This window comes from Hetaerina americana, unplaced genomic scaffold (genome assembly GCF_022747635.1).
Source record: "Hetaerina americana unplaced genomic scaffold, ioHetAmer1.1.p SCAF_4, whole genome shotgun sequence".
In the NCBI taxonomy this organism is placed as follows: domain Eukaryota; kingdom Metazoa; phylum Arthropoda; class Insecta; order Odonata; family Calopterygidae; genus Hetaerina; species Hetaerina americana.
This window is the reverse complement of record NW_027286985.1, coordinates 55,723,716-55,748,135: the sequence shown is the minus strand read 5'-3', so window position 1 is coordinate 55,748,135 and position 24,420 is coordinate 55,723,716. Positions and strand designations below refer to the sequence as shown.

The following is a 24,420-nucleotide window of genomic DNA, read 5'->3' as shown; positions in this document are numbered from 1 at the left end:
TAATATACATTTTCAGTTTAACAATATTTAATGTACAGGCTATATAGCAACATATAACAAATCTACATAATATAAATAGAGGCATATGTATAAACTTGTTGGAAAATAGATTTCTGTCCTCAAAGTTGCTGAAATTGGTCATTGTAGCAGCCAGAACAGTTTAAATATAATAAAAAAATAACAAAAATGAATAATAGGCTTAATGATGAGTGAAATCATACGTAAATCCAACTCAAGCCAAATGGCCAATCGACATAGATCATACAGTTACTTAGCAGCTTCAATATACAATGCATTGGCATCTTGTAATCTCATACATCTAGCATTACTACTATTTCACAATATATCTAGTCATTACAATTATGAATGGAGTAAATGACTTCAATGATTTTCTTTTTTTTCTTCTATGCCTAAATGTATTAATGCAGAGAGTACATGGAAAATATCACAGTCCTTATTTCATAATGACTGGACTGTTTACATAATTACATTTCATTTCCCATTAAACTTGCAAGTTTACATGCTAAGCCACCACATGCAGGAAAGGTAACAGTCACTGGGTATCCAACACTGGAATGATTCTCTATTCACAAACACCAATTTCCATCATCATCAACACTTTAGCAGCGTGTCTCATATAATCCACTGCGGCCAATGTATCGAACCCATTTAATTACATCATGGTCTGAGTAATTCAACTTGGGTTCAAAAACTTTAAGATACCTAACTTTGAACCCAGATGGTGCAAATGGAACCTGAAAAAAATAATGATCATTAAAACATTGTAATAACTGAATGAAATTATTACTGGGCTAAGTGAATCAAGAAAGATAATTAGGAAACATTAAATAATGTGGTTCCATTCTAGAAAACCTAAGAAAGACTTCTCTAAACAAAACATAATTCCAATATTTACTTAACTCCATAATTGCTTTTATTATTAATATTTGGTAATCTATCATTTAAGGTTTTTGTTGGGCAGAGACAGCATCTCCACATTTTTAGCATTCCTTAACAAGATGACCTGACACCTCACATACATTAACCTGCTCTTCAAAACTGCATATTTCCTACCATCCTCAATTCAGTCCAACATACATATCCTTATGCTACCCCAACCTTGCCTGGCCAATGCCCTCACCTCTTTAACAGTCTTTGACATTCAATTCTCAATTCAAATACCCTCTACCAACCTTTCCCGTCTCCTTTGGACTTCTCCCAACAACCCTCGCTTCCCAGCCCTCATGATTAGTACTTTTAATTAGTAATTTTTCTTTCCATCAGTTTTCACTTTTCCATCCTTCCCCACAATCTCATCTCATAAGCCTCGAATCTACATCTATCATTTTATTCAAAAAACCATCCTTCTTCACAGCACAAAACCACACTCCATTTCAAAGTTTTAATGAGCCCTTTCTTTATATCCTTATTCAATGTCCCTATCATCAATGCTCTTATTTCAAAAACTAGTTTTCATAATGCAATTCTTCTTCTTTTGTCCATATTACTTTGAGCATCTCGGCCTTAAAATCATCCAAGATAGGTACACATATCCGCTGCAGCTTTGACCCTCCTATTTTAACATCTAACTTCACCTTCATCAATCTCATCCTCATCACCTTTGTTTTGTTGCCAATTCTCATATACCCACCACACTGACTTTCTAATAATATCCCTTGGCTGACTGGATAACTAAATCCTGCAAGTCATCCGCAAACCTAACTGATATGAATTCTCCCCGGCCTTTCATCCTATCTCTTATTCTTCCTCTGTCTCTTTTACCATTCCAACCATGTACAAGTTGAAAAACATGGTTGATAATGGACACCCAACTTACTCCTCTTCCTAACACTGCTCATCCAGACTCTGCATCCTCCATGAGCTTCTGAGCAGTCTGAGATATGTACAGCTATTAGTATAAAAGATAAGTGCCCCATCCCTACAATCTAGTCATATTTTCTTCAATGCATTAATTAACTCTACCCTGTCTATTTTATGGAATGCCTTCTTAAAACCTATGAAACGCACAAATACATATTGAATGCATTCTACGCATCTCTCTCTATTAATTACCTCATTAGTGCTTTAACGTCAGGAACACTCATGTAGTTCCCCAGGGATTTACTCTCCACTTTCTAATTTGATTTTAATTCCCTTATCGCCCTTTCTATCTTACAATCTAACATGCCTGAGGTTAAGATTATTCCATTCCAATGTCATACTCTCTTTCTGTTCCCAAATTTGCGGGCCTACTACCTTTACTAAAAAAATACTCAATGCATTATTTCCGTCTGTCTTGGTTCCATTAATAATTTGCCTGCCATATCTTTAACAGTTTAACAGTGCACATGGATTTACCCTTCCAACTTCCCAATAAGACTTTCATCTTACTGTTCAGGGCACCCATTTCTCCCTCCCTTTGTTGATTCTAGGTATCATAATACCTGATCTTCCATTATGCTATTTCCCTATTAGTTTTCTGCCTCAGTTTATTATCTCTCTCTTTCTACTTTCCTCCAAATAATTCTATGTTTATATTCTTCCACTTCCTCCTCTGGGCTATCTTACTAATTATATCATCTGTAATTCATTGTTTCATGGCTCTTTTTCTGTTAACTGTTATTATAGTTTTGATATTATTGGCATTTTGATAGCAAACAAAGATATGAGATAAGTAATTTTGTTTCGCTAGTTATCTCAAGAAGTAAAAACTTCACAAAATGAATTGCTTCAAGAAGAGCTTTCAAATATTTGACTACAAAGAGTAAAATAAAACAAAACATAGTGTAATGCCTATTATGCATGAATGTATACATTCCCACACAATTCCTTACTTCAAAGTTCATAGAGATAGGAGGTCTGGTCCACTTCTTCTTGGTATCAGTTTCCAGCAATTCTATCTCAGCAGAGAGCTGTGTTTCTTTCATTCCAGCCATGCGTTTAATCCTGAAATTTGTGACACAATTAATGTAGATCATTTAAAAAATACCATTTAGCCGAAATGCCATGCCTTACGTGAACATACTTACTTCCAAACAATGGCATTTTCAGAAGCCTTGTATTTTGCTTTCCCTTTAAGGCAAATAAGTTGCACTCCAGAAGTATTCAAAGGGGTGGGAATTTTCACTTCAATTTTTTGGCCAAGTAATGAGGGCTTGAAATTAGATTTGAGGACAACTTTCACTTCCATCTTGGTACGACCCACCTCTCTAACTAATGGTATCACACGGAAAGGTAGTGATATATCTTTAGTTGTTCTATATCTGTAATTTAAAAGAAAATTGTTCAAGATCATCCAAATCTATGCCAAAAATGTCTATAAAACAATCATATCAATGCCAACAATACTAAGAACTTGTAACTAAAAATGCAATGACGAGGAAAATTAGGTTTTAAGTAATGGAAGTTTTTAACTGTTCCAATGTTGCAAAAGAATATCTTAACATGGAGCTCATGGCAGTAATAATTAATAAATACACACATACTAATTATCTTGGGCTCCATGGAGCCAAGAGAAGATCTATTGGCAACAATAACATAAAAAACTAAATGCCTTGGAAGGTTGATAGGTCTTGAAAGGTGCAGTCTCAAGCATAAGTTTCAATGATCCATGCAGTCACCCATGAGTAAATCAATGAGGGCACCAAATTGGTGAACGAATGTTATTTCAAGTTGTCTTACAATTGCTTGCAAATAAATCCAATAAAGTTTATAGCATCTTATCTCAGAATTCGATACTTTATAAATAATTTCCGCTGCAATGAATGAAAATGATGAGATGATATTGCACGTGTCAAGATTTAGAGTAGTTTTAAAACAATTTTCAAGAACCCAATTAATAGCCTAAGGGTGGCAGCACAAATTGCACAAACACTACTTAATTTGTAGAAAATTTTAAAGTCAATAATCATGCATAAGTCATTGCCCTGAGATAATGCATGACTACAATTATCTTTAATTTCAAAATTATTCCAGTTCGTTCATTTAGTAATGACCTATTTCCAAATCATAGATTGAACACCATCATCACTATCAAATATCACATGACTATTTTGCATGGATATGCAAATATGTGAAGTAAAAACATTAACACCAAATATATGGTGAACATCCATTGGCATTAATAAATGAATGAATAAAAAATAATGATAGATAAAAAACCTGTACTTTTCATGAAAATGTTATGTGGTACAACTATTAAATATTTAATATCGTTGGGTATACATTTATCTGCAGGGCATGGAAGCCTAAATAAGTAAAACTCAAGTAAAGAGATAGTACAAGGAAAGTAGGAGGAAGATGACTGGGGGTAAGCAGAGAAAGAAGAGGAAAGGGCAACAGCATTGATGTAGGGATTGAGGTTAACGGGTTATGGGTGTAAGCCCAGGAAGTCTGCATAGAGGAGTCAATGAAGATTAGGAAGATACTTAAATGCTTGTCAAAATGCAATAACTTTGTCTCACACATTAATACCAGCAAAATGATTCCCACCCCTTAAACATTAAATTAATCCATCAAATTATAAGCATATACATATGCCATAACAATTACGTGGAAAAGTAAGCCAATACCGATGGTTGAGAACAAACTATTCATACATATATGATGATTGATATCAGAACAAGACATCTTCATGAGCAAACCAAGAGTTAAAGATTTTTTGGTATTGTCAATAAATATGCACTTACCTCATCAATTCAAATTCTCCATCTGGGGGAATAAAGCTGATCGAATGTTCAGTCTCAAACTTAGAGAGCTTGACACACTGGTGAAACTGACAATCATCAATCACTACCACGGGTTTACCGGAGCGGGCTGGGTCATCAGTGCTCATGCCTTTACCCTTTGCTTCCATGACAATTTTATCATTGATGCCAAATTTGCATTCTGGCATTCCCGAGAGGTATGACTTCATGACAACTTTGCCTGCCACATGCGCTGACAGTACTTGACCTATAGCAAACAAAGTTCACGTAAATATATTTTAAGAATGTCTTGGCACATACTAAAAATTAAAAAAATTGAGGGAGGTTTTTTAAGATTATTATAAGGGACATCTTACAGTCTTTAAAGTAAATTATAGGGATGGCTTGGTTTTTATTCTTCAGTTCCCAGTTCTAGAGACTAGAATTGGTAGCCAAAATGAAATGAAAAAGATTGCTCTTGGAACTGATATTTTTAAAAAATGAGGTTGTTTTCACACACTAAAACCACACACATATAAGATATTAATATGAACTACAGATCATCAAAGGCCTCTTTTTTTTATCTAAGCATTACACTCTGTTGCCCTTTATACATACAGCTATCTCTCAATGAACTGGAATGTCCCCATAAAAAATTTCATCTTGCTTAACTACCTAATACTTTTAAAATTGGATATGTCTCATAGAAAAAGCTTCACAGAAGTAATTTGTACATAAACAGTTTAGTTTTCCCAGTCTGATAAAGACACACATTATTGTTACACATGGTAAATGCTTCCGGCATAAAAACACCTGATGGAACGCACAAAATTAATTTGATCAAAGGAATGCATCTGCTGAAAAATAATGCACTTGATTCAATATATTCACATAAATATTGTAGTTTCATTTCCCATAAGTGTGACTGGGGAGTATTTGAACATATACATTGAATGCACTTCAAGAATGAAGGCATTTTACACATTGCACATTAAGTAATTTGGAATCGGAGAGAGTAGTTGCAAATATTGATGGGTAAAAGACAGTCATTTGGATTTGCATAATTTCATCCATTACATATTTCAGTTCATTGATTTATTCATTATAATATATGCATGTACAAGCATCACCTTGCATTCAGACTCAACACATTAAGAGAACTGGTTTTTAGATTGATTGTTCCTTAATTGAGACTCCATAAACCACCTATATTCATCAGAAACTCAGTTTGCTGGAATAGAGATAACCCAGGGTCATCCTTTTCATAATTGCTTATGAGCAATGTTTGTTAAACTTCACGTCTGAAAGTTCTTCAGGGAAAAATATTTACAAGCCAGGTATTGACCGCATGGCAAAAATGCCGTATCTAGTTATATTCTAATTCACAGGCTAAAAAAAATCATAACACAATGGGTATTGCCTAAATTTTTGGCATGGAAAGTGGATTAACAGGATTTTCCTAATCCAGTTTCAGTATTTCATTCTCCCTGGATAATTGATAGTCAACCCTACCTACTGTTACCTCATGGTGCCACAAAATGTTATGCAATGCAAATATGTTTTTCGTAATTGTACACAATCAGTCAAGGCGGGAGTGTTTTTAATTAAAATGAATAATGTTGTCTCACTTATCCCTTTGGTCATAAAATACAGTAATGGCTTCTTGCTAAGCCATTAGTTATTTACTACTGGATGAAGTATCTATGTATTATGCACATAAAAAATTCATAAAGTAGATTATGCCTAGTGGCTTATAGTATTTCTTCATACCTCAAGAAGCCACTATTATAATTATGACAGAAATATGCCAGGCTTATTATTGAAAAAAATTCCTAGGGCAGATTAAATAAAACATTGAAAGCTGGTATTTAAAAAATATTTAAATTAATCATTCATATCAAATGAAAATACGAGCCATTTTTCTTTCCTGACCACTACCTATTTTCTGGTAAAATAACATTAATCATTCAAAATTTTAGTTTTTACTGCTCATGTCAGGTGCACCTGTATTTGTTAAGTTGTTGCTTATTCTCAGAATCAGTATTCAAAGATGACTAGCCACACTGTCACATGAAATTTTCATACATGTGATAACTCACAATAATTAATTATGTATTTCAACAACAGAAATTAGGCACTTTCCATCAGCTTATTTAATTGCCTTTGCAAGGTTAAAGTAATAAAAATGTGGGATTGTATTCTAGCTGTTAACAATAAAGATATTATGTAATTTTATGTCAGAATATGTATATCTATAAATCCAGAACCAAATCATCATTATTACATAAACACATGCAAGTCACAGCACATAGGTATAATTGAAATATATAACTAAGTCAAACGTTTATTTTAACACAGGTACATTGTATAAAGTTATGCATGCTTACTGTTGGTTCCAAAAAAATGTATCCTTGAGTTTGAGGATATAGATGTGGATAATGGGTCATTGAATTTAATTGTATTGTGCATCTAAATTTAGTTTTAGTTCTTAGTCAAAGGATTACTGAAAATGCTAAAAAATTTTATTATTGCCACTTAGTGTCATAAACAAAAGGCAATTTTTGGCTCTATAAGACAATACCTAGCTTGCAATATGATGACAGGTGTAGATTGGAGGACTTTAAGATGTGGGTATGGAGAAGGATGGCAAAATAAAATGGATACGAAGAAAAACTGATGACGAAGCACTATGCATGCCAAGGAAAGAAAATGGCTGCTTGGAAAAAATTTAAATAAAGTAAGACAAGTGATGCTGAGTAAACAAATGACTTCTTCTGCCATGTATTACAGAGTGTCGGGGGTAACAGGATATTTTGCATCATGCTTTTATGGCATTATCTTAGTGCACTGTCCCAGGGCTTATCAAAAACTTGCCCAAAGCTAGTCGACTACTACTAATGAAAAACAATTAAACCTCTACTTTAAAAAGAGCTCTAATTAAATTTTAATTTAACTCTATCTCTCAAACCAGTGGTCCAATAAATTGGCATGCCCAGGGATTATATTTATCTCAGCACCATTAGTGTATTAACATAATTTTGTAGACTTTAAACCATCTTGTATGATTTGTATAGCTTTAAATTGTCTAATGTTCAGCACATTATGGCTAATTCCACCATACTGGGTGGAACCACTATGGCTACTGTCCAGAACAAGTACCACACAGTTTTTGCCATAGCCACAATTCACCTGCCCACTCAATGGCTTACTTTATAAGACTGTGTTTAGATGAGCCAGTTAGTTCTACTTATATTTAGAGGTGATTGGAACTGAAATATCACATATGTGTACACATATTTTTATCATATAAAGAGAGCTGACTGATAAATACCACAAATTAAGAAGAATTAAACCTAATAATTAATACTTCTGTGTATGTAAAAGTCACACTCTTTTCTCAGATTTTCAAACTAACTAAATTGTTGCCAAAATGGTCTTCATTAATTTTTTAGAATAATCTTTAACTAAAAATTCATTTGGAAATAAGAGCCCAAAATTATGGCAAATGACTAGATAACCAGAAAAAACCTGTGGCATTATTCAAAGGATTAACAGTATTTTCATGACTTTCTTAAATACCACGTACATTTCAGTAATTTGTCTTAATGAGTAATTAAACAAGGGTTTTTCCAGGAGAGAGTATATTATTAATGGAAGTACACCATTTAAGGTAAGTGTTAGGTGGAAAATGATTGCTCATTGCTAAACTTCCCTGCTCCTTCCAAAAAGACCTGACACCCTATACTACAATAAACTGCTCTTCATTTTCAGACTATTTTCTACCTCCCTTCATTCTGTCCAACATGACCATCCTCTCCCTGCCTTGCTGGCCTAACATCCCTTCCCTCTATCATGGTCTTCAGATTTCAAGTGTCTGTAAGTATTACATAAAAAATTCTTTCATTAATCTTAAGGCTTCCGTGATGTCTTTCTGATGAAGTTTCCATGCTGCTTATGGGAATTACTATCGTGCAGGTTGGCTTGCTGGACAACAGTTTGACCCCGGTCCTGACGGTGTCTCCAGGATGAAGTGATCTTCCATGTATTTTGGCTGTTAAATATAGGAGACACTGGCTGGCCCAGAGTGTTCTGATCGGTTGCACATTCGCGCTAAGGAGGAACTACCGTTTTCCATGTCAAAGTCAGGGTGTAGTGATGGAAATTATTTGGATTTTTCATTGTTTCTACAGCTTCTCTTCTGAGTCTCAGGAAGTAGCCAGCACTTTTGTTTGCAAAAACTTTATTCCATGTCCTGATTCCATTCACCCATGTTCGGGGATTGTCAAGAGTCAGAACTGTTAGATGTCAGTGGATCAAGTGCACACGTGAAGAATCCTATTTCAGCCAAAAAGGAAGGACCATTAGATGCACAATTAAGTAGTACCAAAGGACCACTGACAAGAAACTATTCTAACTCTCTGTAATTGCAGAAAATGTGTGGACGGAACCAGGACACAAAATTGAGTTTTGACATACAGAAGGGCTGGCTAGGGAAAAACTCTATTTCACAAGACTTATAATACATGTGGTAGAAATAATGAAAGTCCAAATAATTTCAACCAAGAGGACGGCTACAACGACTTTGACGTGGAAAAGGGTAATTCCACCTTACCACCAAGGAACAAGCAATTGGAGCAGTCCAGGCCAGCCAGTCTCTCCTATTTATAGCGGCCAAAATGCAACAAAGATCGCTCTGACCTGAAGACTCTTCAAGGACTAGGGGCAAAACAGTAGTTCAACAAGCCAACCTACACGACGGCAATTCCCAGAAGCAGCATGGAACCTTCCTACTTTAATTAACATGTTCTAATCACTTGAAGATACCATAATAAATAAAAGTAACCAATTATCCATTAATTACAGACTCGCTAATTCAATACTGATAAAAGTAGACATTTTAAGCTTGCTCCAGCTTTCCACAGGAAATATAATGAATAATAGCATCTCATTACCTTTATATAATACGAAATCATCCATAACCAATGGGTTTAAAGGTAAAATATGAAAATAGTTGTTTAAAAATGTGATATCTTACCCTGAGGTGACATGAGTAAATTTACATACTCAAGAACATCCAAAAAGAGTTCATTTCTTCGATATTTGATTCCTTCTCTGCGCCAGCCAATTTGACCTGTTACCTGTGAGGTTATTTGTGCCTGCTCCTCTTTCGTTTGAGACTTAATTCCTTGTTGGGTGATAAATGTTTTCAGAACTCCAGTATCAGTGTTTTGAGGATAACCAAAGTCGAGAATTTCTGGAAGAAAAAATAACCAAACCTATTAATGAATTTTACATTCCATAGGCAAGTAACATACCAAGGGAAAGATTTGTTGCTCACATCACTACAAAGGACATAAAAATTCATCTACAATATTTCTGTAACTAAAATTTACCCAATTTTCAAACTAAATTGCAGGTTAAAATTATAGTTGAATACATTAATTGAAAGAAAATTCACATGTAAAAATACACAGCTCAGGGTAAGAATGGAAATTAACAAAAAGCCATAGTTCTCTTAATTGTATAAGATTAATTCATTCCTAACATTAACAAATAAATAACTATTCAAGTTCTCTTCAATCAATTTAAAGCCATTATATTGATATGCCAGTCATGATTTTGAGTCTGGACTACTGTACTGGCAACTTCCACCATTTGACATCAGGAGTTAATTGGTAAGGGATGATACTGAAAGGAATGGTAGATATATCACTTCTTCGATGGGAATTTGCTAGCGCCACTCAAATTTTACTATGTGAGAAAAAAGTTGCTGCATTTTGCAGATAATTTTCAGATGAACATTATCAATGTCAGCAAACAGCTAAAACTTTGCCTGCTGGTGCATCACTTACAATATTGTTGAACTCGCACATGACAGCATTAAAAATTTAAAGGAGGCACAAAAAGTCTACGGAGGCAATAAAAATAAAACAACAAGGTGCTGGGCGTAGAATGTTAGATAGGCGTACTAAGAGCAGGAATGGATTAGGCATTTTAAATGGTTTATTAGTAGGCATTTAAAGGGAGTTGAGACAAGATGATAAGGAAGACAGATGAGAGAATGAAATGGATGAATGTAAACTGAATTAGATGGACTGAATTGAAATAAGATAAATAATGAACTGAGACGGAAAAACTATTCTCAAGGCTGTAGGAGTGTGATGGATATGTTTCGCAAACTCAAATCAAAGAACGAAAAACTAAAATTGATGTTCTGCACATCATGAATAAGACCCGTCATAACCTATCCAAGCAGTGCATGGGCCAGAAAGGCAAGAGGGAGTGAGATGAGTCTGCAGTGGACATTTGATTCCAAAACTTTTTAGGTAAATTCTGCATCTGAGGTAACTCTTCACAAGAATTGTACTCTGGCTAAAATCCCAGAAGTAAAGGAGCACATAAGGGTCCACGCCAAGGACTTCTACTTGAAGGAAGATACAGAGAAAGGGCTTGTTTATAAGTTGGGAAAAATACAGTTCCAAGAACTTGGGATAAACACAAGAGATCAAGTTCCAACACAGTTGTTGATGACAACCAGCCTCTTCCAAAATGAAACCGGAGTGATTATCTGTTAGGAAGCAGAGCAGAAAATCCACACGGGAGGCAATACCCTTTTAAGTCTTTGGTTACAAGAATTTAATTTCCAAGGAAAGGAAGGGATTTTGGAAGCTTTCACTCATGGATATCCAGGGATAACTGGATTTCAGATACTCCCAACATGTGCTCCCTCACATGATGACCGTTTCTGATATAATCATATGAGCTACCACATTTATTTATTGTACAGCCTCTAATAAAAGTAAAAAAAATTATCTACATTTTGAAATTTAACAATTTAAAAGTGATCAATAGATTTGTTGAGCTGATGACAACTAGACTTTGAATAAATAAAAATGTTTCCAAAGCTATTAAATGAAATGTTAATTCCCATTTGGGAATTGCACACACAAAGCAACACTATTCAATGTACACTATCTCCATGTTGAATTATTGACCCAGAAAAAGTAACCTACTCTCCTCTCTTCTAAACTACAAGTTAAATCCACAGTTTAGGAGCCTGAAGAAACTAAAGTATTCTTCCATTATATTAAAAACATATAATAATGTATAGTTTGAATAAAAGAATGAGTTCTCCAATAAATTTACATTTGCATTAGAGAGGTGATGATTTAAATTAAAGGGCTTGCCCTGGTGCTATTTGAAAAATTTAAATAACCATCATCTCAACATTTAATCTCAATGTTGAATCTTAAGCACTAAAAAGCATCAAAAATTAACAGCAATAATTACATATGCGAGCATGATAGTGCACATTTAAGTATGAAATGTACCCAAAACAGTATCATGGACAGCATAATCATCATAATCTGTTGATTTCATGTCAAACATAATGATTAAACTTACTAGAAATTTATAAGTTCAACAAATTAATATCGATTTTTAGCTCTGAATATAAGCTATTATGAATAAAAAATGAAGCAAAAACGAAGCAGTTAACTGCACATTCTAAGATTAATTGAAATAATTACATGAACGTGATAAAATGGAAATATTATTACTAAATAGTTACCATTTAAAAATAAACAATATACATGCTAGCATACCAAAATTCTAAAGGGAATTTTCGGTATATGGCCTAATTTCCCACAGAGAGATATACACTTAAAAATGTGCGTCATAAAGAAAATACTATGGTGAATTTATTAATATTATACTTCAATTGGAATAGTGTAGTGTATTCCCAGGTATATTAATAGAATAGTGTATTCCCTGGAAGTTTCTAATTTCACATGAGTTACAGTAAGATACAGGCTGATGTACCTTAGGTGATCTAAATAACAATTCAAACAAGACATCAATAGTTATATAGAATAGAATTTGATAAAGAAATTGACTGCACAAATCCAACGTTACACTAGGAATACTGTAACCAATTATATGTTAGGCTTAAAAAATGCTGAGATATTAATAGAAGTGCGTGGTGAAGGTACAATTTTCAACGCTATGATAGAAAGGTGAATGGGGGAGCCAACCATACAGAATAGGCAGAAAATTTGATTCAAGGTTTTTATAATATCGATTCAAGACATGATAAGGGTGAATAAGGAATGAGTGTTTCGGAAGTTGCAACCTTTCTATCCATTTTTGTCTTTCAGCTCAATTAAACAGAGCTGGCATCAGATTTGAGCAACAAACGCATCTCATACGGTAATACAACTTTTAGCACTAAGAATGGGCGTGTTAACTCAAACACATATAGTTTTGGAGGGATTAGGAGCGAATTGAAACCCAAAAAATATGCTTTTAAGACAATGCAAACTATTCGTACGAATTTTCATTCCTAAAGAAGAGGATCGTCCCTTACCATCGAGAAGCTCATAAATTAGAACAAAATTGTTCTTGATGTTTTCTTCAGAAATCTTGCCAAAGTAAGATTGCATGACATCGATAACTTTGAGTAAGAACTCAAAAACCATCGCGGCGTTCACATTTTGCTTAGTTACTGCAGCAAGCCAGATGTTTGATCTCTGCGAAGACAAAATAATCATCAGCGAACAAAGAAGGTGGTTAGCGATTAACTTGACTATATATTCTGTAGAAATTACTTACTTTTATGTGAAAAAATGAAGTTCGAGCAATGTTAGTGACAGGCGAGCGAACTTGTTGCCTGGCATGTATGACATTGACCCTAAATGCATCTACGGCATTTCGTCCAATATCATCTCTATACACCCGAGAGATCAGTACCTCTCCTTTATGATTGTAAACAAAAAGACCGCCGATCATTGTCGGCTAATATATCAAATTAACGTACGATTATTCTGAAAAATAAAAATCTACATTGAGATCAATTTAGTTAAATACCCGAGATTCTGGCGGCACTATCAACTAGAATTTGTATCATATAATAAGCAGATAATTTACTGTGCCCCATTAGCATCCAACCAATCACTCTTACCTGAAAACACATTTACAAGAACTTGTAACGCTGAAATTGACTTCACTCATCGGCCTCACGGTAGCACCTCCCACAACATGGCCACTATCGCTATAATCGAGACTTCCTTTTCCGCTCAATGAATGGTTTAATATATTTAAAAATTTGTATTAAGGAGAACATATTATTATACTTAGGCATTATTTGCTAATAAAAATTATAATATAACATTTATCTATTTAACTTTTATTTTTAAATGCATATATGCTTAAATGAACTGCCGCCAGAGTACATATTAATACCTTTCAAAATATTGTATAAATATTTAATGAAATATATTTATGCAAATTATTATGTTTTCAGTACCAGAATATCATCATAATTGAATGAAGCCATATTTTAGGTGCTTGAAATCTGGCCGTTGAAATGAATGATTAGCAAAAAAAAAATAAGCTCCGTAGTGCGTATTTTTTTAACCCCAAGTTGAAGTGACTAGTGTGTTTTTAGATCCTTAGTTCTCATAGCTTAGCTAGAGCTGGCTTCACCGGAGATAATTAGACTGAGGAAACGTTGACGCTAAAAATCATCGCCACCGGAAATTTGCGAAAGCTGAAGGCATCTCAATTTTTTTCATGTCATTATAAAAATGGAAGATTCGCCGCAGCCCAGAGAGAATATTGTGCGATTCTTCGACATTCATGATTTTTATGTGATGTTTAACGTACACAATGATGTAAACATTGAATTGCTTTGCAGATCAGTACCGCTGTCAACTTCTTGCAAAATCCCAAGGTTCAGAGTAGTTCAAGAGAACATCAGCAGGCATTCTTGAAGAGAAAGGGTTTGTCGGATGAAGAAATCGGAATTGCGTTCGATATGGCTCAAGGGTTCATTGACAAAAGGGTTTTGGTAAATACAAATAGGTCATATGTCCCATCCGCTATATTAGAAACTACAAGAAATTGATAACAATATTTGCATCAATTCCAGGTCCCTAGCCCGTCAACAGTTGTACCTATCCCTCAACAATTAGTTCTGCCTATACAGTCAAGATGGGCTAGACTATGGGATTTTTTCAACACACTTATGCTCGTTTCTGGAGTATCATATAGTTTGTATTGCTTGTATAAGGTGTATATCATTTTTTGAACATTTTTTTCTTAAAATGTTATTTGGAAATGTATTTTATTGGATGTTATATGGTGACATATAAATATTGTAAATTAATTCCTCAAACAGAAATATTTGGAACCATTAATCTTCGGGAAAAAGGATAAGAAACCTACAGTGGAAGAAACTGTGCCAGTAATGCAGGAATCCTTAAAGAAATCGGCGAAAGAAACTAAAGAAAACTTTCGGAGAGTGCTGGAAATTTTGGATACCCAGCATCAAGAATTACTCCGAATTGCATTATATCGTCAAAATAATACGGATCTGCATGGTGATGCTGCAACACAGAGGAATCTGCACGAGCTTAAAGCGGAGGTTGCATCTATCAAAGGCATTCTTCTAAACAGGTATTTTATCATTTCAACTGAAATCTAGGTGACAAGGTACTTGTCTCCGGAATAAACTTTTTATGCGAATCTAGTGCCATCTTTTTCGCCGAAAGAATCTGTGCATCATGCTTAAAATTAGTAATATTAAAACAATACTTGACATCATCCATAGAAAATTTAATATATATTAATATTCTTTCGTTCGTGCTGTGACAATAAACTTCGTTGCCTATTTTAACAAAACTACATCCGGTACTACAATGAATCGTACAATTCCGCATACCTCCTTCCTCTCTTCATTTCATGCCTATCCTATTCCTACCCCTTCATTGCTTGCATGAGAATTCCCCTCTATCATAGTCTCAAAATCCCATCCATTGGCAATCAAAATGCTCTGATTTCATCTTTCCTGAATTCTATGGATTTCTCTGAACGGTCCTCTTTCCTCCCCCACCATACCCAGCACTTCCCCATTATTTGCAATTCTGGCCATTTCACCTTTTCCAACCTTCTCTACATCCACATTTCATAAGCCTCCAATTCACACTTATATTATTTCAACAATTCCAATGCCATTAAAAAGTCCATGTCAAAGTTTTAATGAGTCTTTCCTTTGCATCCTTAAACTAAGTCCTGCCATCAACTCACTTTTCCTTGTAGGAGCTTCTTTGCCAAATGCATTTCTTTTTATACTCACTACTTAGATCATTTGGTCCAAATCACTTACAAGAAAGGTAAATGGGGATCGAGATGGTGCGGGGGCTAACGTACTGTCATCCCACCCAGAGGGCCCGGGTTCAAATCCCGGTGGTGTTGAATATTTTTCAGAGGTATCTCGATCCCTACTTGAGGTGCTTTGTGGGGAGCACTGCAAGTGAGTACGCCGTCTGTCGGATGGGACGTTAAACTGCGGACCCCTTGGCGCCTTTTGTAAAGAGTATGCAAATGCCGATGCCGGGTTTCTCTCCACCCTTCATCCTTTCCTGTCCATCCCTAATGGCGCAAATGACCTCAGCTGTCGGTCGCCTCCCCTAATTACCACTACTAAGAAAGGTAAATTGTTCCACTTTCGCCAGTTTATGACTTCTCCCCTATATTAGCTCGCCATCTTTTTTCCCAAATCATCATAACGTTTTTCTTCTCAATGATTCCCATATTATTTCTATCTAACTGATTTTCTAATGTGCTCAAGCTCAATGCTCAGAACCCCTTGGCTGACTGGAAAACTTTGGCTTGATCATCTACGAATCTAACTGGCTTTTATGAAATGTCCAGCAACTTTCATTCCTATCTCCAGTTCTGCCTGTGCTTCTTTAGGCATTTCCTGCACATATATGTGGAAAAACATGCATGATAATGGGAATGCCTGACTCACGCCTCAACCTTACACTGGTCATTCTGACCCATCATCTGCCACTTGCATCTGAGCTATCTATGACATTTTCAGTTTGTGGATAAATCTCCTATCCCTCCACCCTACTCCTATTTTCTGCAATATATTCATTAATACTTCCCAGTCCACTCTTTTGAATGCTGGGGATCATGATTGGTGCGGTGGCTAACATACTGGCTTCCCACCTAGAGGGCTCGGGTTCAAATCCAGGTGGTGTTGAATATTTTTCAGAGGTATCTCAATCCCTAGGGGGAATCCCTTGAGGTGCTTTGTGGAGGGCACTTTGAGTGAGTACGCCATCCATCGGATGGGACGTTAAGCTGCGGACCCCTTGGCGCCTGTCGTTAAGAGTAGGCTAATGCAGATGCCAGGTTTCTCTCCACCCTTCATCCTTTCCTGTCCATCCCCTAGGGCGCAAATGACCTCAGCAGTCAGTCGCCTCCCCTAAATACTATCACTACTCTATTGAATGCCTTCTCATAATCCATGAAAAAAATAAATTATGAATATATTCTGTCTCTCTCTCAATTAGTGACCTCATTAGTGCTTTGGCATCACTTGTGCCTCACCCTTTTCTAAACCCAATTTTATCATTAATCTTAAACTAATCACTTGCCCTCCTCTTTATCCTCTATCTGAAGTACTATGTTACCTTTAGGTGAAATCAAACTAATTGTCCTTAGCCCTTACTCTCCTTTTGTTACTAATTGTCCTTAGCCCTTACTCCTAGCTTACCTCTCACAATTTTGGAATAGGATGAATGAAGAATACTAAGTATTTTCCTCAAAACTTTTTATTTGGTGTAACTAAATGTAATAGTTTCAGGTTTAACTTGTTGATGAGGGTAAAAGAAGAAATTTTACACTTCCACAATAAAGATTTAATATTTCAAGACCATGGTTTTGGTGCTGTGCATCTACTACTTGGTTTAACTAGTTTCAACTGATAAGGTGTCATCCCCTGGTACAAACAATTTTTAGACGACAGAGGTATTTATGCACTAGAGGTTGAGAGTGGGCTGGGCGAGGGAGGGAAGTGTGGAGGGTTTGTTGTTGGTAGAGGTGGTAAAGATAAGAATTGGGGAATGGAAGGTGCATTCTCACTATCTGCCCTGAAGCCATTGGAGGCAATGGGGGGTAGAGGGGATCGTGGGGAGGGGCAGGGGAAAGGGTTCAGTAGTCAAATAAGGATAAGGAGGCTTCCAGTAAGGGGAGAGTTTTTCAAATCGTTGATGCTGCAGTTTTGGAAACAGCATTTGTGTTCTTATGCTCTTGTTAGCAATGAACTCATTTGCCCTATGTGTGTTGCATTGGCATGTGTCATTGCATTTTGATTTATACTCTCTACTATTTGATAATTTTTCACTTTTGTCCTTCATTTTCCTCAGCGGTAAACTGAGGTTGCCCTTGTTGTAACAGGTGATTTTATAATGGCCTCTTGGGAAGGCATTATCGTCACGTTTGGAGATGATCATATAAAAATGGAGCTTATAATATCTTAATTCAGGTGCCATTTCTGTTACTGAATCGAACTATAAATTTTTTGTTCTGAGGAAATGTTTCTTGTCAACGAATAACTGATCAAAGCACTATTCCACATTCCATATTTCAACAGTAATGCCTAGGAAATTGAGTTTGCCTCCCTTCTTTTTCACATGTGAAATTGAAGGGGTTGCCCTGTTTAGTCAAATACTTTTAAAAAAAGTCTTTATTTCAGTCCCTGTCTATGTCACAAAAATGTCATCTATGTATCTAAACCAACAATGAATGTTTACTGCCAACAAGGGGTTGTCCTCATTTGGACAACTCTTTCCAAACTGTGCTTTGCATGCTTTACATAAAACAAGAGTGATTGTCTGCATCAAGATGTGACAGTGGATGAAACATGGATTCACCATTATACGTACATCAGAATGGGAACAACGATCCATACAGTGGACAGAGTCTAGTTCTTCAGCTCTGAAGAAGGCAAAGACTGTGCCATCGGCTGGGAATTGTCATGGCATCAGTATATTGGGATGCAAAAAGAAATCCTTTGATCAACTATCTTGAAAATGGCAAATGAGCTGGGTAGCACTATTCTAGCCTTATAACGAAACTGGGCTCAAAAATTCATGAAAACAGACCTGGTTTGTAAAGGAAAAAACATTTTCCATCAGAGCCATCACTTCACCTTCCCATAAAAGTGTCTTGGCCCAGGTAAAATTGAGGGATTTTCACTATGAAAGGCTGAATTATCCATCCTATTTCCTGGTTTTGGCTCTCTTTGGCTTCCCTCTTTTCCAAAAATTCAGAAGTATCCTTGCTGGTCTTTTGTCCAGTCAGGAAATGATTGCAGCTGTAGACAAGTACTTAGTAGCACTTCTAGAAGAACACTACAGAGATGAGGTCACTGGAATGCCGATGAATAAAATTGATTAATGTTGAAGGTGATCGTTAAAAAATAAAACTATGTTTAAAAAGGAAATTTTAATTTTCATCATCAAAACAAGAACTTTTCTGATCACCCCATGTTAATTGTTCCTGAACAATGGCCCAAGTTAGTTGGGTCGGCTTTTATTTCTACCAATAAAGTGCAATCATTTGCTTGGTCTCTGTTCACACTGCTTCTACCTCTCATTTTGTTTAATACTGTTGCCTCCCCTCACTGGTTTTCTTCTACTCTGCAATACATTGCAACAAACTTCACCATCCTTCCATCTCACCATGCACATCCATAAAATATTTCCTCTCTCAATCTCCCACTTTATATTTTCTAAGTTTGCTATCTGAAACATCAGTCTACCATTCTTAATCCCTTTTCTAACTGGTTCAGTCCTCTTCTGCACTGTTGCTGTTGATTTCACTTAGCAAAGATTTTGTGAGATGACAACCTCAAAAGCCTTGCCTCTCCCACTGCCCAGCATGATACAGTGGGCTGAATTCCATGGTTGCAAGGACTTATGCACAGATCTTTGACCATCATTGTTATGTGGCAAATTTCATTGTGGTGTTTTTCCATTGTCTCTCTCAGTTGCGTTTCCATTAAACCACCACTCATTTGACCTGAGGTCAGATGCCCTTGCAGCCACCTGTTGTCTGACCATTTTGTAGCACATATTCACCATGGGTGGTAAATAAAATGTCAACCAATCTTCCATAGCTATGGGTTCTTCTATATCTTTTGCATAATAGAACAGAACTTTGCCTCTCTGATGTCATTTTTAATTTGGGAAATAACATGTTATAAGTTGAAAAGATACGTTTTTGAGCTCTTTTGGCCCATATTCCAAGATGATAATTTCATGGGCATTCCAACTGATTCCTTTAAGTCAGTCATGACTTTTGGACATATTGAGGCAAAGTTCAAAGTACATTAGACCTGAAGAAGCCGGATGAAATGCATGAAAAACTTGTCGCCTTATCTGATATATGAATGCAGAATAGAACCTGAAGAAACTACATATTTTATCAGGGTTGTTGAGAAATGCTTAAGAAAACGTATAAACAGTTGGTACTTAATATGCATATTAAAGTAGTTAATACCTACTTCACATTTTTTTGCACTTAGATTTAAAACATTTACAAAAACGAAGATAATTATATTGAGTATTAAATTTCATTATTGTGATCTTTCTGATTAGAAATAATGCTAATTGTATGTATTAAATATAAGGTTTGCATTCGGAAACAATTCTTTCCTCACGTGACTGTATGTTGCACTGTTCGAGCTTTGTGGTGGGGGAGTCAGACCTTCAACACACTCCAAGTGCTTGCGGATTTCGTTCTGGCTAGATCATATTTTTAGTGGACCCCTGTTGAGTGACTTGGTGCAAACACGAAATGCAGTGAACGGTTGAACAGCAGTACACCATCGAATTTTGTGTTGGACTAAGGAAATGGGATACAGAGACATTGGGCAAGATTTGCCAAGTGTTCAAGGATGAAAACATGTCACAAACTGCAGTTTTTAAGTGGCACAAGCTCTTCAAAGATGACTGGGAGGGAGTGGAGGACAAGCTCCATGCTTGACGGCCATTGGCATCAAGAACTGATGACAACATGTGCATGAAGTGCTGAACTCAAACCGTCGGTTAAGTGTGTGCATGATCGCAGAGCGTATTGAAAAGATACAGTGCACATAATTATCACTGAAAATTTGCAGATGCGAAAGATATGCCCTAAACTCTTCCCAAAGATCTTGATGGATGACCAAGAACATATTCAAGTGTCTGCTTGCAAAACCCTCTGTAACGGCACGACGATTCTCCAACCTCCTTACAGTCCCAACTTGGTGCCAGCAGACTGTTTCCAATTCCTAAAAGTGAAATCCTCCTTCAAAGGACATCACCATGGGACTCTGATTGCCATCAAAGAAGCTTCCGTGCATATCCTTAAGGGCCTTCCTGAAAATGCCTACCAGCGAGTCTTTGAGCCGTGGAAAAGCCACTGGCAAAAGTGGGTTGACACTCAAGGGATGTACTTCGAAGAATTTTGAGTCATTGTAGCAAAATCTGAAATAAATTTATTTTTCTGAAACTTTTTCTAATACTTTTACAAACCTCGTCTCGCAACGCAGTCACAGTCACTTTAACATAGTTTTCTGGCTGATATGTGAAAAATCTAAGGCATTGTTTTGTCCTGTTACTCATGAAAATACTTGGATCAGAATAAATTCAAGATAGTGAAAGTTGAAAACTTTTGGTGCTCTAATCTCTTCCTTGAAGATTCTACTACATTCATAACATTGCTTTGATAGGTTTCATCTGGCAAGGTAAAAACAGAAAGGTTTTAGACCTAAACACTTCTACTACTGCGCAGGCATATTTTCAATGTTTTCATGCCTATTTTTGTTGCACTTCAGTAAATTTGTTCTTAGATTTTAGCTATTCAAAAAATAACCATTATGAAATAACTATAAAGCAGAAGAAGAATGGGATGGGAAAGATTACAATAGAGTCAGTATCTGTCACTGGACAAGACATGGACATTGCTTGACTGGTTAAGTCAGTTAATGGTATGCATGTGTATTTGTTTCTAAAATGTGAGGATAAGATTTCATACCGACCAAATGAACATAGAAATGCAAATTGGTAGGATAAGGTAAAGCTCACTCAGCTGTAAATATTGAAACAGGAAAGCAAAAGGGGTGAATTTGTGCAGGTGGAAGTTAAAAATGAAAGGAGTATAGTATACTTATTGATATATTGTGTTGTGAAAAGACAGTTTTCTCATTTGACTTGTCAATGAACAATTTTGCCCTCAGTTGGATGTATAACACCATGGATATCCAGAAAGTAAGTTTTTCTGGGCTAAAAGGAAAAACAAAATGTAAAGGTACTCTTAAAACATTATGTATTGGTCTTTGATGTGTGATCACTTCACTACTTTTTGATGTAGTGCCTGTCATTGTTAAGGCTCTTGTCATAGTGTGGCACCACTTGTCGCATTCATCATAGAAGGAACCCACCTATGATGCAAGCCACATTACAATAATGACTTTTCTGATGTTGTTAAGTTGGTGTAACAAATGGTCAGTAAGGCAGAATTTCAGATGAAGGTACACAAGAAAGTCAATTGGTGCAATGTCTGAACTGAAGGGGGGGGGGGATGTTGGAATTGTTTCCAGCCTTTGTTGATGAGATGTTGCATGCATTGCAGTGCATCCTAACTTCACTCAGCAGAGATGGTTGCATGCTCTATTCATCAATGTACACATTATTTGCATTGCTCTTTCCTGCCTTCTTTGGATTTCTCTGAACAACCATCCCCTCCCCAACGTATCATTCCTGTTGTGCTCCTTTCCATCCACTTAACCTTTTCCATCCTTCTCACCTTGTGACTATGTTAGAGTGGAGGATTTTAGGTAAGGTGGAGGTAGGAAAAAGATAGGAATTCTGGATGCAATCTAGGGAGATTGAAAGTATACAGAATTAAAGAAGAGTTTATTGTAGCATGGGGTGTCTGGTTTTGTTTTGCTTTTGAGACTAAGAAATTTAGTTGTGTTGTCTGTGTCTACCCAAAATCTATCTTTAAAGGTTTACTCCCAAATAATATAAAAGCATACCCCAATGTATATATATTCTAGAATGTTTGAAATGGCCTCATTGTCGTACCCATGAATCAGATAACTACTCAATCATTCACACTGATTGCAGTGGCAATATTTCGAAATGGAACTTACTTCTTGGATATCCCATTCCATCTTCTAAACATGCATTTCCTAAATTTTAATTATAGGTTCTGTTGATGTGTAATGATTCCAAAAAATGCTGATGTCGTGATTTCCTTTGACTATAAATCATTTATTGTTACAGGCAACCTTATACGCCCAGTTCATTCTCAGTACAGTAGCCTTGTAGCAGGAATAGAAAGTAGTTAATGTTCAAAACTAGAATTCGGTGTTGCATTTGCCCTTGGGTTTATTTCCCTTACTGAAATTTTCAGCTGGAAATTCGTAAATTTTATTCCGGAAATATTTGGAAAGGTAAGGAAATGCAGGAATCCAAAAACTTTAGGAGCCCTGAATACATGAGTTTATAATTTAATGATTACATGAAATTCCATTATTTATTTTATTTCCGTTCTACAGGAAACAGTTCCCAAGTACACCAAATCCAAGTCCATCCATTCCAGCTTGGCAAATGCCTCAAGACAACGGTGCAAATACTGGAACACGAGGAGAGAGTGCCGAGTCTTCAAGCCCTACATCAGAGTTCATCAAAGTTCAGAATTTGGAAGAACTTTGTGCGAGTGGTTCCAGTGAGACAGTCATGATAAATAAAAGTGAAGTGACAGGAGAGGGCAGTGACAGCAGCTTGGAAATGGTTAGGGAGTGATGAGTGAGAAATGTGGTGATTGTCAATTAGTCAAGAAAAATATATTCATTGCTCATAATTATTCTCTTGAAGGTGACTGTGTGCAAGGGAGATATTCAGGCTTAGAAGAAGAAATATTATTGACCAATGGGATTTGTTTTTCATTATTGTTGAATCTTTTTATTATGTGTAAATATAATGTTATTTTGTTATTACTGCTGTAATATGGATGCATTTATAATTTTGACATTTTTGTTGAACAAGTTCTTGCTGTCAATAAAAGCAAATGACTAATTACTTTGTGATACTTAAAAGCAGTGGTTCCCAAAGTGGGTGCTACCTCCTCCCATGGGGCAGTGCTTAAGTCTATGGGGGCGGAAAGAGGTAAGGGGGCGGCAGAGGGGCACCGGAGGGTCCTGACAATGTTACATTCGCTTGGTAACCTTCTTTTTGTTTCCGTTTTAAAGCTTCATGTTTAAAGTTTACATTGTTTCCCCCATCTGGAAGTAATTTAAACAACCTGTTTGCTTACATTTTAAAGTAGGAATGGTCGAAAAACATTTCCAAACCTTTCTTGCACAAGGGAAACTTTTGAAGGGGTTTAATCTTATTTGGTCTTTTATTAGCACAACTTCTCAACACTGAGTGCTTTGCCAGTAAGGTGAATAAAACGGGCGTGAATCTGGAGAGGAGTCTGCTCATCTGATAATTAGCTACGGTGTTTTTACGAGTACATTAAATTTTTAACTAAATAATCATTTTTCAAACAATTCGATTCCAAAAATATTATTAAGGCTGTATAGTAAGTAATTTATAATTCATCGCTTGATATCATTCTTGTTATAGTACTATTTTAGAATTTTTTGTATTATTTTATGATGGCGGCATATATTACGAAAATAAACGGCCAGTATGTTAATGTTGACATGAAATGGTAATATATTGTTCAGAAAGAGGACTTTTTCTCTCATATTTCGTATATATACGATTGAACTTTCCCTTTGTCGTCTAGTTATCAATTAATATAAATTCCTGGTTCACTGATCTAAGTCATGGTTTTGCTGATATTGTGCATTTCCTTGAAGTATAGCTTTTTTCAAACTATGGGT

The 24,420-nt window shown here is 36.0% G+C and overlaps 2 protein-coding genes across 3 annotated transcripts; one reads left to right on the top strand and one right to left on the bottom strand.

Moving 5' to 3' along the window:
* Positions 1-9: 9 nt before the first annotated feature.
* On the bottom strand, positions 10-13,752 carry AP-2mu (adaptor protein complex 2, mu subunit). 2 transcript variants are annotated; one of them, XM_071589785.1, is made up of 8 exons: positions 13,645-13,752; positions 13,296-13,507; positions 13,051-13,213; positions 9,721-9,939; positions 4,689-4,953; positions 3,030-3,263; positions 2,835-2,946; positions 10-755 (listed from the first exon to the last, which is right to left on the bottom strand). In XM_071589785.1, the coding sequence occupies exons 2-8, from the start codon at positions 13,470-13,472 to the stop codon at positions 621-623; spliced, it is 1,305 nt and encodes a 434-aa protein (XP_071445886.1). In that variant the 5' UTR covers positions 13,473-13,507; positions 13,645-13,752; the 3' UTR covers positions 10-620. The 2 variants fall into 2 exon arrangements, with proteins under 2 accessions (XP_071445886.1, XP_071445887.1); XM_071589786.1 differs by having other exon boundaries at positions 13,296-13,522; positions 13,645-13,709.
* A 343-nt stretch (positions 13,753-14,095) lies between these two features.
* Pex14 (peroxin 14) lies at positions 14,096-23,608 on the top strand. Its single transcript, XM_071589877.1, has 5 exons — positions 14,096-14,302; positions 14,380-14,532; positions 14,614-14,754; positions 14,863-15,140; positions 23,086-23,608. Exons 1-5 carry the CDS (start codon positions 14,270-14,272, stop codon positions 23,330-23,332), a joined length of 852 nt encoding a protein of 283 aa, XP_071445978.1. The 5' UTR covers positions 14,096-14,269; the 3' UTR covers positions 23,333-23,608.
* Positions 23,609-24,420: the final 812 nt, after the last annotated feature.